The 18,795-nt window shown below is 40.4% G+C and overlaps 1 protein-coding gene and 1 long non-coding RNA gene across 5 annotated transcripts in view; one reads left to right on the top strand and one right to left on the bottom strand.

The window, feature by feature from the left end:
- MED24 (mediator complex subunit 24) overlaps positions 1-10,758 on the bottom strand; it is a 57,489-nt gene extending 46,731 nt beyond the window's left edge. The window contains exons 1-9 of one of the 4 annotated variants that reach the window (XM_051994583.1): positions 10,336-10,758; positions 10,168-10,250; positions 7,761-7,799; positions 6,225-6,298; positions 5,507-5,724; positions 1,734-1,845; positions 1,278-1,428; positions 539-652; positions 60-107 (exon numbers count right to left, since the gene is read on the bottom strand). In XM_051994583.1, the coding sequence (XP_051850543.1) occupies positions 60-107; positions 539-652; positions 1,278-1,428; positions 1,734-1,845; positions 5,507-5,724; positions 6,225-6,298; positions 7,761-7,799; positions 10,168-10,250; positions 10,336-10,465 (969 nt within the window). In that variant the 5' untranslated portion in view covers positions 10,466-10,758. Of the gene's footprint in view, positions 1-59; positions 108-538; positions 653-1,277; positions 1,429-1,733; positions 1,846-5,506; positions 5,725-6,224; positions 6,299-7,760; positions 7,800-10,167; positions 10,251-10,335 lie in introns of those variants that run through there. The other 3 variants (XM_051994582.1, XM_051994580.1, XM_051994584.1) reach the window with 3 other exon arrangements.
- LOC127560201 (uncharacterized) lies at positions 10,040-11,209 on the top strand. Its single transcript, XR_007953280.1, has 2 exons — positions 10,040-10,191; positions 10,982-11,209. It is a non-coding gene; the product is annotated as an uncharacterized LOC127560201 (long non-coding RNA).
- The last annotated feature ends 7,586 nt before the right edge of the window (positions 11,210-18,795 follow it).

The following is an 18,795-nucleotide window of genomic DNA, read 5'->3' as shown; positions in this document are numbered from 1 at the left end:
AGGTAGCACCTTATACCACAATACTGAACATATGCCCTCTCTAGCCTGGGGGAACTTACCTTGTCCCCTTGAGGGTATTTTTTCAATTTCACCAAAACCTGAGGAATCTAGAGAGAGGAATAAGAAAAAAAAAAGCCACAGGGAAATTAATTTCTTCTCCTTTCTTCCACCTGGCCCAGAAAGAAAAGTTCCATCATATACATATCTGTCTCATTAGCAGACAAAAATTCAGAGGTGCTAGATCAAAGAGAATCCAGTTTGTGTCAAAGTACCCTGGCCAGTGAGCTTCCAGCTTCAGAGGACTGTGGCTTAGGGTACATAATTACATAAGCAAAATCATAAACAAGTATAACCCCAGACAAGGTATGGGCAACTGTATGTATTTCCATGTTCTGTGGTCCTGTTGAACTAAACAGGATTCTCTTGGTGAAGATCAAAGGGGTCAGCTATATCTAATTTAAAGGTCAAGAAAAAAGAAGAACCATCTGGTTGAGGCTAATTTAGAGGGCTCATTTGCTCCCAATCCTTCCCCCAGTACCTTGAGGAAAGTGAAGGCTGTCCACTTGAGTTCTTCAGTGCCTTCAGGAGATTCAATGAGACCCACAAAACAAGCCTTCCAAATCTCCAGGATAAAGAGCGGGGAGGGAATACGCTGTAGCAGAAAACAAAAATAATAATGTATATTTAGGGTAGGACACCAGACAAGAACCTTACTCTTCTACTCCAAATAAGCACCAGCACCAGCATGATTCCAGCCAGAAGAAGCTCTCCAAAACCCTGGGAGATGTCATGATTTGCCCTGAACCACAGAGTCAGTATGTACCCCAAAGAGTCCTTGGGCCCACATTTCCTGATTTGGAGGCCAGTCCTCTAGTCACAATATATTCTCATAATTATAGGAGTATTTTAAAGTTTCCAAAGTACTTACTTTACAACAACCTTAGGAGATAATTTTAATATCTTTATATTACAGGTGTCCTCACTGGATCACAATCAAACACCTAGTAAGATTTCGAACTCAGTCATTCTGACTAATACCAGAATGCACTTCCCTAGTGTCCATTCTAAGAATTAAAAGATTGAGAGATAATCTCCAAATATATTAGAATGAGGGCCTTCAACCACCGAGTTCTCTCTCCTCCATAAAATAAAGGATATGGAACCTATCAGAAATTGTTCAGAGGCTTCTCCTCCCAGTGCCCAACAAATGCAGCTCAATGATCTGATTTTTAGTTGGCTGAGCTGCCCAGAGATGAAAGCATAGACAGTCTTCACACCTGCATCCTCTTCACCATCATCAGCTGTTCAACCAATGGCTGCATCTCTCCTGTCAGATTCATGGTGCCTTCCAGGAGGACTACAGCATGCACTGTGGGAAACCCAGTCTTGTGCAGCTGCTCTGAGTGCATAGATAGCATGATGGGAATGCTGAAAGGAAGATAAACAGACAAAGATTAGGCAAAGGAATAAAAAGTATAGATCAGAGAAGAGTTCAAACCTCTATTGAGACATGTAGATGGTAGGAACTCTTGACTTTTCCCAACAGGTTCACTAGACTGGTATACTTCCCCCACCCTTCCTTTTTAAATTAAAAACAAACAAATAAAAAATCTTAAACATTTTACTAATATCTTTTAGTTTTACATCACATACATTTCCCAACATATTCCTCTACCTACTCTCTCACCTCCAAAGAGCCATTCCTTATGATAAAGAAATTAAACGATTAATACCTTCTTACTAGTGCTCCACACTCTTCTGCTTGACTCTGGAGATGGGAATTGTTCAGGCTGGCAAAGGTGTCCCCAAGTTTTAAAAGTGACTGCTCAATGGCTGTCCAGGAAGCTGTTGGAGAAAGACAGGATGAGATGGAAAACACCGGCCTCTGTAAAAGTCAACACTTCATGATATTAGGTACTCCCAGAGAACAATAGGATATGTACCCAGGCACCTGAGTGGTAGCATGCACTTTCTATCTTTTTCTAAACAGTGCAGGAACAACAATAGCTACGATTCCTAGAACGTTTTTCCAAGGGCTCTGGCATTAGGCTGCTGAAACCCTACTAGATCTAACCCTACTAGATCTATATCCCAAAGAGATCAAAGGGAAAAGGACCTATATGTACAAAAATATTTATAAAGGCTTTTTCAGTGTTGACAAAGAACTGAAAGATTATCTATCAATTAGTGAATGGCTAAACAAGTTGTGTTACATATTGTAATGGAATACTATTGTGCTACAACAAAATACAAACAGGATAATTTCAGAAAAATGCAGAAAGGCTTATATGAACTGCTGAAAGCAAAACCAGGACATTGTACACAGTAACCATAATAGTGTAATGATGATCAATGTGAAAGCTTTAGCTACTCTAATCAAGACAATGATCCAAGACAATTTCAAAAGACTCCTGATGAAAAATGTTATCCACCTCCAGAAAACTGATGATTTCTGAGTGTAGACTGAAGAAATTTTTTTTTTTCATTTTGCTTCTTGCTTTTTATTTTTTAGGCAATACTGCTTGCCTTCTCAATGGGTAGGAGACAGACAGAAGGAAGAAAGAGAAATTGGATCTGAAATTTGGTTTTTTTAAATTAATATTAGGGGTAGCAAGGTGGGGCAGTGAAGAAAGCTCTGGTCCTGGAGTCAAAAGAATCTGAGTTCATATCTGGCCTCAGACATTTATTAGCTGTGTCACTCTGGGAAAGTCATTTAAACCCAATTGCCTCTAAAAAAATTTTTTTTTTAATTCCTTAAAAAGAAACACATAGTCAAAATCCAGAAAGACTTCAATAGATTTGATCATTTATGCTGAATTTATAAAATGAAATTAACAGAAATAAGGCTTTGCTGTAGTTGTTCAGTTGTTTCAGTCATGTCCAACTCTTCTTGATCCCAGTTGGCATTTTCTTGGCAGATACCAGAGTGATTTGCCATTTCTGTCTTCAGCTCACATTACAGAGGCAAACAGGATAAAGTGACTTGTCCAGAGTCACAAAGCTATTAATTATCTGAGGCCAGAGTTGAACTCAGGAAGATGAGTCTTTTGGACTCCAGGTTTGACATTCTAACCACTGCAACACCTAACTTTCAAGAAAATTTGTAAAAGTACATATAAATGCTAAACCCAAAGACTAGGTATGACATTACTATAAATAGTAAAAATAGAAGGTTGAGAACTAATGGCAGTTGGTAAAGCCAGGATGTCCACAAACTATTTCTGCCTCTAGAGCCAATCCACAGGTACCCCGAATCTTCTGTTCTAATCAAGCTGCTCAGTTCAGTCTCCCTCACAGTCTCCAAGTTATTGTTTTTGTTCTCTCCAGAATGGCATTCTTGTTCATCTCCAACTACTCAAATACTACCCATCTTTCAATTCTGTTCAAATATTTTCCCAAATTATTCCATCCCAGAATCATCTTTCTGGTTTTCCTCAAAACTTCTGTTGCTTTTCACCTAATATTAAATTACATTTAAAAAAGAAGAATATAGCAGAAAAATCGAGGAACTTATGAATCAAAAGAGATGAATCTTTGAATCTCAAGCTCTAACACTTCCTAGATTTGTAATTTGGGCAAGTCATTAAAATTCTGAATCAAACTACCTCATCTGTACACTAAATAATTTACACAGTTCTATAAGAAAAAGCACTTTGCAAATCTAAATACACTATACAAATATGAGTTAATATTATGATCAATGAAGTTATTGGTATTCATCAAGGAATTCCTGAGTCAAACAGGACCTTATAACCATATATAAAAAAACAAAAATATAATCAAGATCCATTAAGATTCTAACCTGTTTTAGAGACACTAATACATTGTTGGTGGAATTGTGAATAAATCCAACCATTCTGGAGAGCACTTTGGAACTATGCTCAAAAAGTTATCAAACTGTGCATACCCTTTGATCCAGCAGTGTTACTACTGGGCTTATATCCCAAAGAGATCTTAAAGAAGGGAAAGGGACCTTATGTGCAAGAATGTTTGTGGCAGCCCTCTTTGTAGTGGTCAGAAATTGGAAAATGAGTAGATGCCCATCAATTGGAGAATGGCTAAATAAATTGTGGTATATGAATATTATGGAATATTATTGTTTGGTAAGAAATGACCAACAGGATGATTTCAGAAAGGCCTGGAGAGACTTACACGAAATGATGCTGAGTGAAATGAGCAGGACCGGGAGATAATTATATACTTCAACAACAATACTATATGATGATCAATTCTGATGGACCTGGCCATCTTCAGCAATGAGATGAACCAAATCAATTCTAATGGAGCAACTACATCCAGCAAAAGAACTCTGGGAGATGACTAAGAACCATTACATTGAATTCCCAATCCCTTTATTTTTGCCTGCCTGCATTTTTTGATTTCCTTCATAGGATAATTGTACAATATTTCAGAATTCGATTCTTTTTGTACAGCAAAATAACGGTTTGGACATATATACTTATTTTGTATTTAATTTATACTTTAATATATTTAACACGTATTGGTCATCCTGCCATCTAGGGGAGAGGATGGGGGGAAAGAAGGGAAAAACTGGAACAAAAGGTTGGCAATTGTCAACGCTGTAAAATTATCCATGCATATAACTTGTAAATAAAAAGCTATTAAAATTTTTTTTAAAAAAAGATTCTAACCTGTTTTTATCTGGTAGCCATCTTTCTAAACTTTTCACATTGAAAATTTTTCATAATTCATGAAATTCATAATTTCATAAACCAAACAGAAGCCTACCCTTCTCTGTAAGTAACATCTAGATAGTTAAAAATCTGGGCACTTTAGTTTTCACCTCCAGGAACTATGTCTGCTCCCACAGTCCAGGTTTTTCTTTTTTGCCTCTGGAAGTTCTGGTATTACATAAGATAAGTAAATATATGACACATAAAAGCATGCCATTATGCACACTCAAAAGTTCATTTAGGACAAATATACATGACAAGAATTAATTTATTTCCAAATGACAAACTAATAAAGAACAGGCTACTAAGTTTTTACTCTGCAGTTTTCTATTAATTTTCTCATACCTTTTGAAAACTATCTTTGCATGTATTTTAAAAATAAAAATTATTTAAAAAAATTTTTTTTCTCATACCTGTAACTGTCTTGTCTCCCCAGTTAGAATAAGGAAGCTCCTTAATTACAGGGCTATGTATATCTTATATCTACTCTGTATCCATAGCAGCACTGAACACATTAATAGGCATGTTGCAATTACTCACTAAACACCTCTTGGTTGACAGAACGGGATAAGAATGGGCTAGATGACAGTGAGATCCCTCCAAATGCTTAAAAGTTTAACTGTATGTTGGGAAGGGTGGTACTATAGTCAAAATTCCCAAAATGTGATCTTTATAGAGAGAAAAACAAAGAGGATATGGGACAGTTTCACAACCCACTGAAAAGGATAATGGCATCTCCTTCATCTCCTCTGACATCACAAAAAGATATGGAAATGGTGATGGGTGAGAATGAAGAGGCAAAGACAACATACAGGCTTCCTCCAGTTTGGCGATATGCAGCAGGGCTCGATTCTTGGTGCTGCTGAGGATCTTATGAAGTCGTTGAAGACACATGGTGAGTTGTTTCTCCCCCGCTGTGGTCCCCTCCCGAAGTCGTTCTGCTGAGGCTATTGTGCATCGAAGCAGCCAATGAAGGGCACTCAGGAGTGCACGACACAGACCTATGCACTCCTCTGCCTTACCATGACAACTGTAGAAAAATATCCCACTTGACTTTGAGTCTCCTTCTGAGTCTAGTTACATGGCCTGTCTCTACCCCACTCACTAAAACAATGGTTTTTAACCTTTTTTTAAAAAATCCTGGACAACATAGGTAGGTTGATGAAACCTATGGACTCCTCAGAATAAATTTTCGAAATACATAAAACAAAATATGTAGGATTATAAAGGAAGCCAATTATGTTAACTATAAATATCAAAATATTTATTTTTTAAAGTTCATAACTCTAAGTTAAGAACCCCTGTATAATTCTGATTAACCCCAACATGACTTTTTTCCTTACTCTGCCTTGAAGGCTTTCAGAATTCTTCCTCTGGGAACTAAAATTACAGAGGTCAAGAACAAGAGTACAGTAAGGTGAAGCAAGGTATAAGTAGTCTATCCAACTACTTTTAGCCTTTGCTAAGTGTATTTCAAAAATTAAAAGTTAACCCCTATGTTCCTATGAGGAAGAAAATCCATCAAGTTACCTTAGTCGATCACAAAACATGTCCATGATATCCAGTAGGGCCTGGATACAGAGGTCACGGGAAAAATCATCAAACTGTGGAAATAACAGAGAAGATAAAGTTCAAAGCAACCCTTTTTTCAGATCATGGGACTCTACCCTTTCTCTCCTGATGACCTCTATGAAGATTCAATAACTTGCCCTAACCTTTCCCCTTGAAGTATAATCATGCATTGCCAACTGCCTGCTGGACATTTTGACCCAGATGGCACCCCCCCAAAATACTTCAAATTCAACCATGTCCAAAATTGAATTCATCCTCTTCCCAAAAAAATGCACTTTTCCTCCAAATATCTTTATTTCTATTGAAGATACCACCATCTTCCCAAACATCCAGATCTGAAATCTTTAAGTCACACTTCTAACTCTTCCTTTCCTTTTATCCCATTTTCAAACAACTGCCAAGTCTTACTGATTCTAATTCTATAACATCTCTCCCATCCATCAATGTTTCTATTTCACAGTGCCACTGGTTCTGGTTCTTATCATCTCCCACAAGGATTAATTATTATAGCCTCCTAATTGATAAGTTGTTGTCTTAATTCCATTCTATCCTCTCAAATACATCCTTCACACAGCTGGGAAAATAATCCAAGGTTGACTGCCACCTCCTTGCTCAAAAACCTTAAACAATTTAACACCAAATGAGATAAAATTTGTAAAGCACTTAGCACAGTGCCTGCCCACATGGTAGGCACTATATACATGCTTATTATTCCCTTCCTGATTCTTCCCTTAGTTTCCTATAGCTTAAAGAACTGCAATATTCTGACCCTAGAAATTAAGAACCTCTACAATCTAGTTCCTACCTTATTCTGCATTATTTGCCTTCACATATATCCCCTATTTTAATCAACTCAACTATTATTTGTCAAGTGAAGTCCTGATTCTATGAATTTTTCAAGTCATTACTCATACCTGGAATGCACTCCTCATCTCCACTTCCAATTTCATAACTTTCTTCAAGCCTCAGCTTGGATGCCACTTTCTCTTGAGACATTTTCCCTGATGATTCCAGGTTACTATTCTTTCCTCATGTAAATATTCCTACAGCACTCTGAGCTTTTCTATGACCACTTTACTGCCTACTTTGTCTTATGCTTAACTTTGTATAAATCATCTCCTGCTGCCAACAACAGAAGAATGTAAGCTTCTTGGGCTCAACAGTTTTTTTCATTATTTTTGCAATGTTTATCATGTAAGCAGTTAATATCTTTATTAAACTGTATGGTAAAAAAAGAGTACTTCTCAAGTACCACTTCTCAAATGCCCTCTATCTTATTTTGGATTCACAAGTAGTTATAGCCAGAGTTTTTGAACACCAGAGATTCTTACTTAGTGGGCAGATCCCTGTATTTCTGGCAGGTAAAAACAATGTCTCAAGGATATACCTGATCAGAAAAAGCAAAATTGTAAGGGATTTTATCATCTTACATGACATCTTACAACACCTCCCACACCATATCTAATTATAATGGCAAAGAAAATAAGAATATACCTTGCTGATGGCTGTGAGTACCGTTGAGTAAGACACCATCTGAGAAAGAGAAGCAAATAGGAATGAGAAATAAAATTGGCCTGAATTAAGGAAAAATAATCGCCAATTTGAATGGTTTATTAAGTAAATGCTGCTAATCAGAAGAGGTAGGCTTAGGAACAAAGCATATCCTGGAAATTTTAGTCTTCCAAGAAATACTCCCAATTCATTCTAAGAATGGTAGGAACATGCAAATTCCTTCATTCAATGACAAAAATAAAAACACTGATACAACTATTACAGAAATAGTTGGTGAATCTTCTAAGGTCCTATGTTTACATTCTAACTCATTTATCAATTATATGCAATGGTCCATAGATTGAGGATGTGCTAGAAAAAAACAATATATGGAATTATAAAATCAAAAAGATACTTCAAGATTGCTCGTTCAATCCCCTCAGTTTATCAATGAGAGAACTGAGGTAATGAGTTTGTTGAACTGGTAGTATAAATTGATTTGCTTTAAGGACACATTCTTTGTAATACATGCATTCCAGGAAACTCTGCTAACCAAAAAAATTCTATTATATAAATACACTTAAAAATCCAAATCTTTTAAAATTATATATTGAAAGGGAAGTAACTGGCAAAATATGATTGCATGTATATCAATAGGGTACCTTCTTAAAAACATATATTTTGTAACCATACAAATATAGTTGAAAAAATATAATTTAAAGAGCAGTAATTATATTGGTGTAGGTTATCTGTTCCACCAATAAAGATTACAACCCTTTTACAATTTAACCAAGCCCATCTCTAAAGTCTTCTCAGTTTGAAAGACCTATCAGAGTTAGTCCTCCAAGGGCATAACCCTCAAGAATCCAGGATCACCTACATGATAAGACATCAGAATTAACTGGTAGAAGATCCAAACATATAAAAAAATTAAACTATAATAAGCACTATTTGTGGTCAAAAATGTAATGAATTTCAAATTACTGGGCAGTCTGTATAAAATGAATGTCCTGTTACTTATGACATTAGACCTATGTCCTTATTGCTGTTTGTCTTTCATTCTCAAAGAGGACCATGTCAACAGGAAGGTGATGCCATCACTTAACAAATGAATTGGATTTAAATGAGAGAGAGCTGTTTGAGGTCACCCACCTCACTCTCTCCTCCTAAGCCATCTGGCCATCTAGGTCCAATGGCAAGATATAAATTGGGACAACTGGAGATGGCCTCAGATGCAATGGGAGACCTTGACCTTATTTAACTAAGGTCTTTCACAGGTCTCAGTTTGTCTCAGCCAATGCCCATTCAGTGATTATGACCTATGACTATGTCAAAAGCAAAGTATTGATCTTTGTTTGATATTAATTTGATATAGGAGTTTAGCTAAGAAATTAAAGAATAATACATAATATAAAGAGTCAAGTACTGTTGGCAGTTATAGAGATAAGAACTCAATGATAAAATAGGATCCCTCAATTTTATTTAATTATATGGTTACCATTTCCATTAAGTGAATAAATAACAATTCAATAATCCTTTAGTTACTGGAGCAATTAGTGGGTACAAAAGAAAGAGTATCAGGCCTGCAATCAAAAAGATCTGAGTTCAAATCTGGTTTCAGACATTTACTAGCTGTGACTTTGGGCAAGTTACTTAATCCCATTTGCCTCAGTTTCCTCATCTGCAAAATGAGCTAGAAAAGGAAATGGCAAATTAACTCCAGTAACTCTGTCAAGAAAACTCCAAATGGAGTCACAAAGGATTGGATAAAACTTAACAACAATAACAAAGTCCTTCAGTTCAGAATTCTGTCATTAAGTAAAAAATACCTGTAACCAGATCAATAACATACAAAACAACAGAGAGGTCAGAAAATGCTTTTTTTTGGCAGTATATCCCACTACAACCACTCCAGTCCTTAATATCTCTACTGGAATAATAGACATTGTCTAAATCTTATCTCCCAGCAGGCAAAGGTTCTGTGCAATTCACAATACTGTGCTGACTAAGAAGCCATCACTTTTTTAAAAATAAAATTTTATTTTATTTTAAAATATTACGTATTATTATTTTTCTATTATTATGTGTTACTCTGAACTCGATAAATACCAATAAACGTTAATGTTTTCAAGCACCAAGAACAGAGAAAAGGATTGTACATGGAATCATAAAATTTCTTAACTGTTTTATAAAAGAACGTAACGCCAGCTTGTTAGTTCCAAAACCGTCCCCCTTGCCTAGATTTCTTTCTGAACCTTCTTTCAGAGCAGGACCTTATTATGTGATTCTGATACCGTTGTTCCCTATTTCATAAATTCTTTCCTTTCATAACCACCACCAACAGCTCCAAGGGGGCTTGATGTTTAATGGACAAGACACGCCTGCTTCTACAGCGTAAGAAGGAGCATACCTGGGAACTGATGGCGTACTTCAGGTACGACAGAATGAGAGGGTTGGGAGATGGTCCGATCATGGCCTGCTCCAGTAGGGCTTCTAAAGGAGGGCAAAAAAGCAATTGGGGTGACTCGAGGAACCCTTCCTTCTCCCCTCCCAACAACCGTCCTCTCCCCCTCCAAACCTGCAAGATTGAGGATGTCCCAGGTGGCTCCTTTGGGGAAGAATTTCTTCATGTTGATGGCCCACTGATAGTCGCTCCACCGCTCCTTCCACGCCTGCAGGATGGCCTGCTTGAGATTTACTACCTTCATGGCTTCACTCTGAGGCGGTGAGGACAAGGGTGGCTTTGGGGGGTGGGGTCCCCCAGGAGCTCTCCTCGTTTCTCGCCCAGTCCCCTGCCCCGGAATGAGACAGCTCTGAGGCTGGGGCTGACCAGGCAGCAAGGGGTTAATCCGGCTCTGACAGTCAGCTACAGCCCCCTCAGTACGGGGGTCCAGTCATCTCCCCCCATACACTCTCGCCACCTTCTGAGCCCTAGCGCCAACTGGAGCGTTCTCAGCTTCAGCTGAACTTAAACCACAACAGACCCACACACACCGGAAGTGACTTCTCTAGCCAGGAAGCACGGCCATTTTGGCTCCCGCCAAAGAGCTCACATCTGATTGGCCAGGTGCGACCACCGAGAGCCAATGGAAATACTGGAAGAAGTGAGTTTTGACAACTCTAACTAGATTTCTGGGAATTGTAGTTTTAGACGCTGCGAGGGAACTGAGTTAGGTCGGTAGCGGAAGCTCGACCTGGACCCGCCCCCAATTCTCTTTTCCTAGGACGCTGACGTCATTGCACGGACCTGCAGTATCTTGGCTCTTGGCGTCTGTATCAAGACTAGAAGAAGTTCAGAATTTTTCTTGTATTATGGTATGCACCACTTTGACAGGCTGGTAGATTCCATAAACTTTAATAACGTTTTTAAATGCATGAAATAAACTACGTAAGACTACAAAGGAAATCGATTCTACCAAAATCCAATTAAAATAAAAAAAAACAAATCCTGAGACTGAAGTTATGTATCGTTGAATCTCACCAGTTGCCTCATGTCACGCTAGGTGCTCGGGGTTGGGTGAAGGTGGAAGAGGGCACTGAATTCTACACCTCCTGCCCGCTCTAGAATTCTCTTGTGTAGCTGGGGATGGGTCAGGAAGGGACAGGAGCCTTTATCCTGGTTTTGCCTCAGCTTCCTAATTCACCCCCAACTATCAACATTCTTTTTTGAATGAACTGTTGGGATCTTCACAACCTGTTAAGTCGTTAGAGTTGAAAGAGACAATAATTATTTAATTTAGCATGGTTCAGTATCACTGATCTGATCTTACAAGAAGATGTTTTGGGCCAGAACCTGAAACAAGCTACTAAGTAGAACTAATAGAAACAATGCTTGTGTTCACACCTTTACTCATTGGAGTTCACAAGTAGGGGAGAGTCAGAAAGTAAACTTTGTAACCTTGTGAATTCACACCTCCCTTGAAGCTCTTAGGGCCAGAGAGCACTCTGGGAGAAAACCCATCATCCCGTTCTCTCAGAAGAGTCACATATTAGCCCAATCAAGGGAGTTCCGCTGAATTAGATTGGAGAGGAGCACGCTGGGACAGACACAGAGCACTCTGGGAGATTGAGAGCCAGAGATCCATTCCATTTTCCAGCTGGCTGGCTGGAGGCTGAAGGACAAAACCTTTGGATTTGGAGACATTGGGAGGGAGCTCTTGGAACCAAGCAGAAAGATAGGGCTCTAAGCTGACCGGGCTATATTGGAAGGAGAAAATAAACGTTTGCGTTTTATCACCTGGCTGTGTTTTGGGTGATTATTACTTTCAACTGGAACTAAGGCTGCCTCCAGAAAACCTCCCCGAGAAACCTGCTCCCAGAGAGAACCATTTTATTATTATTAAAGAAGAAAATCACCACAATGAACAAAGGGGAAATCGGTAGGAAGCGAAGGTCTCATTTATTCCAAAGAGGGCGTATACCCCGTGGAGTGCCAAATACCCCACATCCAGCCTTTCCGAAGGAGCAAAGGGGAAACTGAAGCATGAAACAAAACTGTCCCACTTATTTGTAAACGAGTATCTCGCTGCCAATATATCTCAGGCGTGCAGCAGCATTTTCAGATGTCAGTCTTCCACTCTGGGAGCAAGGATCCCAAAAGCAAAAGGGGGAAGGCACCCCTTCCCCCAGCCTCCCAAATGGAGACTTCACAGCCCTTGGCAGGTAGATGGCGCAGTAGATAGAACACCAGTCCTGAAATCTGGAGCTGATAGTGCAAGGCAGGTCATTTAACCTTTGTCTCTGTTTTCTGTAAAACGGGAAGATAGCACCTACCTCAGGGGGTTATCTTGAGGATCAAATAAGATATCTTTCAACACTTTGTGAACATTAAAACACTATATTTATGCCAGCTACAATTAGTATCTTGTGCCCTTCCCTCTCCAAAACTCCCCTTACGTCCCCCTCTCTTTTTGCTTCCTACCCTTCACTACTGTTGTTTCCACCTTACTGACAAGACACCTGGCAAAATAGGAAGAAAGATGAGCTGGGGACTTGTGCTAGGGAACACCATGCCCTATACTTCACTGTGACCAACTCCCCATCTCTAGAATCACGCTGTCTCTGTTTCTCATTCTCTCCCTGTGTCTGTCTCTCCCTTCCTCTCCCCATCCCTCCTCTCTCTCTCTCTCTCTCTCTCTCTCTCTCTCTCTTTCTCTCTCTTTCTCCCTCTTTCTCTCTTTGTCTCTCTCATAGCCCTTTTTTTCTTCCACTTTCTGTCTCTCTATCTCTGTCTCTTTCCCTCTCTCCCTTCTCCCTCCCTCATCCTCTCTTTCATTCTTTCCCTCTCTTTCTCTCCCTCTCTCTCTCTTCTTTCTCTCTTCTTTCTCTTCCCCTCTCTCTTTTTCTCTCTCCCTCTCTCTTTCTCTCTGTATATTATTCTCTCCTTCTCTCTCTCTCTCCCCCCCCTTCTCTCCCTCTCTCTCATTCTCTCTTTGTCTCTTTCATACTCTCTCTTTCTTCCCCTTTCTCTGTCTCTCTGTCTCTTTCCCTCTCTCCCTTGTCCTCTCTTTCATTCTCTCTCTCTCTCTTCTTTCTCTTCCTCTCTCTTTTTCTCTCTCCCCGTCTCTCTTTCTCTTTGTCTCTTATTATTTCATTCTCTCTATCTAGCTTTCTCTCCCTGTCTCCCTTCCTTTCTTCCTATCTCCCTCTGTCTTTATTCCTCCTTCCCTTTTTTCCTCCTTTCCTCCTCCTTCCCTCTTCCCCACTCTGTTTTTCTCTGCCTTTCTTCCCTCTTTCCTCTCCCTTTCTTTAATCTCCTCTCAATGTCTGTAAAGCTTTTATGTTACTCCTTCATTGTGTCCCTCACTGAGCTATCCCTGGTCTCAATGGTACTTTCTCTACCTAACTCCACCAGGAGCTAGAGAACATGTAAAGATTGTAGAGCCAGCCCCTCAGCTAGTGAGGGTTGGGCCCTTGGTGGGAGGGAAGAATATTTAGAGGATGAGAATATCAGCATTCAGAGTTTAGACCCTCCCTCTCTGGCAAAGAGCTCTGGATAGCTGTCTCTGGGGCCTCCCCTTCCCCCATTTCCAGTTCCAGACTAGAAGACATCCTCTATAGTTCCCTCTTTTCTCCTCCCACTTCCCCTCCTCCCACACCAACTCTTTCTCAAAGATCAGGGAAGGGAGGATTTTCTGATTTATCTACTACTGCCTTTGTTTTAATATCTTCTTCCCTGAACAAGCTTCTTGGAAACCCCTGATTTTCTTTACCCAGCTTCCCTCTTCTCTTGAACACAGAGACAACCTTCTCCTGCTAGAACAACTTCCAACTCCTCACTTGCCCATGCCCACTGTAAGGCTAGGACTATAACATTACTGGAATATTTACAATATGACAAGAAGACTGGATATTGATGGCTGCCATAGTGAAGGCCACTACAGATTACCAAGAACCTAGTCATTTCCATTACTAATTCAGCTTCACTGTTATCCCACTATCCCCCTATCCTTTTTTAAAATTCACTTATAACAAAGAACTTAAGTTACTGTTTCTTAGATTCATTTTCTTCTCCTTCCAGAGCTAGAAAGAACCAAGGGAGGAAAGGGCCTTAGTGTTGAAGAAAGGGTCAGTCTTTGCCCATTGGGGAAAAAGCCCGTGAAGAAAGAATGATGTCACAACATCTGGTGCAGCTGCAGAGAGGCTGGAAAGGAGTCTGGGAAAGGTCAATGAGGAGTCAGAGTATGGGTTGGGGAAGTTACACCACCCAAACTAGGAAGACAGGGATAGAAATTCTGTTTATAGTATGACATAGGAGTGTTAAGGAACTCAGGAGGAGACCTGAGAGACATCCACTTATTTTGCCTCAAAAGGAGACCAAGGTTCTAGGATAGATGCCTCTAAATGTAGCACTGCTTCCTGAAATGCCTCTAAATGTAGCACTGCCCAGGTGCCAACTGAGGGAGTCAATTGGCAACAGAGAAAGGAAAAGTCCAGCAAAGTGCCCCCCCCCCACAGCTAACACACACATACACACACAGAGAGACACAGAGACACAAATAGCTAACATTAGGTCAAACTTACCCCAGAAATAACCGTTTTGGGGCAACAACAGAAGATACCACACCATCCCTGAAGTCAGGAGGACCTGAGTCCAATCTCAGACACTTAACACTTCCTAGCTGTGTGACCCTGGGCAAATCACTTGATCCCAATTGCCTCAGGGAAGAAAAAAAGATAACTTTTCCACTCTTACCCCTACTTCCTAGCCTATATCTTCCTTTCTGTAGAACCAGAGAGGAAGATGCCTATAGCATAGTAGATCAATTTGTAAGGGAAAAAGTCAAGAATTCCTTTCTTTCACCTCTGACCTGGAGCTTTCATTGTCTTTGTTTCTCTTCTTTTGTGCCTATCCTGTTTCTATCACTCCCAGGATGGAAAAAATGAGTACGGACAAGCAATGCTGAATTCCCCCCTGAAGCAAAAAAGTAGTGAAAGATACTGTCCAGGGTGCTGAAAAGCAAACTTGAACCCAGATCTTAGAACAGCTTCACCTTATCTCAGTCATCAGAACTCCTGAGAAAATCTCCTGCCCTCACTCACCGAACATGTTCCCTTCAGCAGGAAGAGGGAAATTAGTCACTCAACCTTGGAAACCAGAAACAGAAGAAACCACAGAATTACCGATTTACTTTATTTCTGCATCCATGTCTTGATAATTAACCTCTGCCACATTATCTCTTCTTCCATCTCTGTCTATATTCTAATAGTAAAGGACCAACATCTCCTAGACAAAGTGTGTCATCATAACCCTTCTTCTAAACTTAAACTATGTTCTTTAATCTAGAGGTTCAGGGGGTGGGAATGATTAATAGTTAATTAGTGTGGATGTGTATGGGGGGAGGGGAATGTAATAAGTTTGCCATAAAGTAGAACTTGGATTTATGGGAAGGAGAGTTCCTATAGAAAATAGGAATCAGAGAGAGAATCTAGGGAATCCATGCTTATCTCACTTGAAGATAGGCCAGAAAAATCTAGTTTGATAGAGGGCAGAGAGCAGAGGGCAGACATCCTTTATTTCCCTCTTGTTTTATACATAAAGACAGCCTCTTGCCTGTCTTATGCCGTTTTCTCATTTAGCCTTTTCCCATAGTCCTTCCTCTAATACCCTTCTCTGAGTTTTGAGTCCCTAATTGGGGGGAAAGGGAAATCGGAGACCAGGGGATCAGAGAAAGCAGGAGTAATTATTGTGGAGGACTTAAGTGGCCTCTTTACTACTTATCAGGATAATTGCTCAATAATTTCCCAACTGTCTGCCTTTCCCAGTTCCTTGTTCCTTCAAGTTTACCAAATCTACTCCCCCCCAACTCCAACCCCACTATATACTCTCATCTAACACTTCTCTTCCATCCTTTCCCTAGGATCGCAATAACCAATCTTCTTTCTGAAAAGATAAAAATTCCTGATAAAAATGGCTATATTCCTGGTTTTATCAACTGTCTGTGTCTCAGTCTCCCTGCTCTCCCTTTCTTTCTCCCACCTTTCAGAGTTCTGCCAACCCAATAGGCAATACCAAGAGAAGCTGGAGAATTTGTTTCCCATTTTATCTGCTAGTATGAACTCTCTTTAGGCCAGAGAAGTCCTTGGGATTGGGTAGACAGAAATCTTATTTCCAGAATTAGCTTGTGAGTGCCCACTGTCTCCCACCTGTCACTAGGATAAGGAATGGTTTGGGGGCACAGAATTGTATGGGGTGTTGGCTCTTAGGAAGAGGTCTTCTTAGGGAGATAAGTGTTTAGAGCCCCTATTGATAGGGGAATGAGAGAGAGAAATTATGGGGGTACTCCATAGTAACAGACCCCAGCTGGGAAAGAGGAGGGGTTTGGATATTGCTTCTGTCAACAAAAGCCAGAGAACAGGCTGTTCCTGCTGGCTGTTTCCCTAATTTACAAAAACTAAAGAAAAGGGGGTCCTTTTCCTGGCTCTCCTAATCTAAAGATACTATAGTGCTCTATTCTCCTTTCCCTATTCTTTTCCATCATCTCAGAGTGGGGGATGGGGGTGGGGAGAGATAGAGAGATAGGAAAGTTCATGTTCACTAACTAGTAAGCTAAAGCTGAGAGAGTCAGGTAGAAGACAAAATTCTTGCTGGGTAGAACTGATACCAACTTCGGCCTCTATCTTCATACAGTCTGGTCCCACTGCCCTTGAGGGAGCAGGGAGTGAATTGAGTCTGGGAAAAAACTGAAGGTTCCAAGGGGAAGAATGGGTAAGGGATAAAAGAGGTTAGGCTGGGCTGGGTGCCTCAGTATTGGGTTGACTCTAAGTAACTGGCATGGTACCATCACTCAGGGAAGCATGCCAGTCATTTCCTGCCCTTGCCCCTGTCCCCTAGCCTAGACTGAGTGCCAAGAGAAAGGGCCTGGACTAAGGTTGGGGGAAGGGAAGAAGGTTAGAAAAGACAGGGCTAACTTGCTATGGGATGGGGGAGCTTCAGTGTCCCTCATCTGCCATGAGATGAGCATAGTAGATGGATTACAGTTACTTCCCCTGTCAGGACTCAGTCTTTTGGGGCTAGAAGTCTCTTCCTGTTCCATTGTCCAATATCTCCAGGACTTTGGTATTTAGGTCAAAGGGGGATTGAAGAGGTAGTGAGGGGCACATGGAATGAGATATGTAGCAGCTTCTCTTCTCCCTTCAACTCTCTTCTTCCCTCATTCTTATTTAAAGTCAGGACCCTGACTATGCCTAGCCTCTGTCTCCCACTGAAGCACCTGGATGTCAAGGGAAGGACATGATGAAATGTTCTTAATATAAGAGTGGAATGCTTTACTTCTGAGCTCTGTATCCCTGCCTTCAACATAACTGGCTCTCCTGCCTCCAGGAAATGTGGTCACTGGCGAAGCCCTACCTAGGTAATGACTCCTATGTTGCATTCTCTACGCACTGGAATACTGTAATATGTTCCATCACCCTCACAATCTTCTACACTGCAACTTAATAGTGTAACCTTTACAAGATAACTTAACATTATATGGTGAAATCCCTCACATCATCACTATGAGAGAAAGTGCATTGAAAAAGAAAAGGCTATAGATAGATTTGTCTTCAGAAGACCTCAGATTCCGATCCTGACTCTGTATGATCTTGGACATTCCCCGAGCATCAGTTTCTTCAACAGTAAAATGAAGCTCACAATCCAGAGCAAATTTTTTTCCAGTAAATTTATTTATTTTTAATATACATTGCTTTTCGAATTATGTTGGGAGAGAACAATCAGAGCAAAAGGGAAAAAACATGGGAGAGATAAAAAACAGAAAAAAGAAGTGAACATAGCATGTGTTGATTTATATTCAGTCTCCTTAATTCTTTTTCTGGATACAGATGGCATTTTCTGTCCAAAATCTACTAGGATTGCTTTGGATAGAGTAATTTCTACAAAGAGTAGATGATTTCAGAGACCCTCTCTAGCTCTAAAGCTGTGATGTTATGATCACTGCATCACACAGTCTGAAGATTGTTTTCTCTCCATCCTCCTGATCCTATGAGAGATCTGGAGGGTAAATTTTCATGAAAGAAAAGCCCCCAAGAAAATTTCACTGTGAGAGAATTATTTCTTCAGAGGAGAGATTCATCCAGGATGTTGTTGGTCAGATAGATTTTCCAAATGGGAGATTAGGTGATCGACCAAACTGCACCCCCATTTCCTCATGAGAAGGGAGCAGGGGAAGAGGGGCCCCACCCTAGAGAGCCGTGGGAAGGCAATGGCCTCCGCTGGTAAAACTGGGCTAATGACAGCAGGGGAACCGGCAGGGCCAGAGTGGGGGGCTGGGGTAATTAGAGTTCTGCCCGACCTGGAAGATCCTAAGATGAAAAGGGCTTTGGCGTCACTGGATTGGTTTTATGTCCATGAATGCAGCTGTGTGGATGCCTGGGAAGGTGTGTGGGTTGGGGGTAAGGGAGCTGCCACATCGGAGAGGTCTCTTTTTTGGATAACTCCTACATTTTGCATATACACAAAAAGGTTCTGGGTTCTGAATTCCGTCTTGTTCTCCAATCTGTTGGGGAAAAAAAAATCTCTCAGCATATCGGTGAGACA

The sequence above is a fragment of the Antechinus flavipes genome, chromosome 4, assembly GCF_016432865.1.
Source record: "Antechinus flavipes isolate AdamAnt ecotype Samford, QLD, Australia chromosome 4, AdamAnt_v2, whole genome shotgun sequence".
NCBI classification, from domain to species: domain Eukaryota; kingdom Metazoa; phylum Chordata; class Mammalia; order Dasyuromorphia; family Dasyuridae; genus Antechinus; species Antechinus flavipes.
The sequence above is the reverse complement of the archived record's forward strand: the minus strand, read 5'-3'. Positions and strand labels throughout refer to the sequence as shown.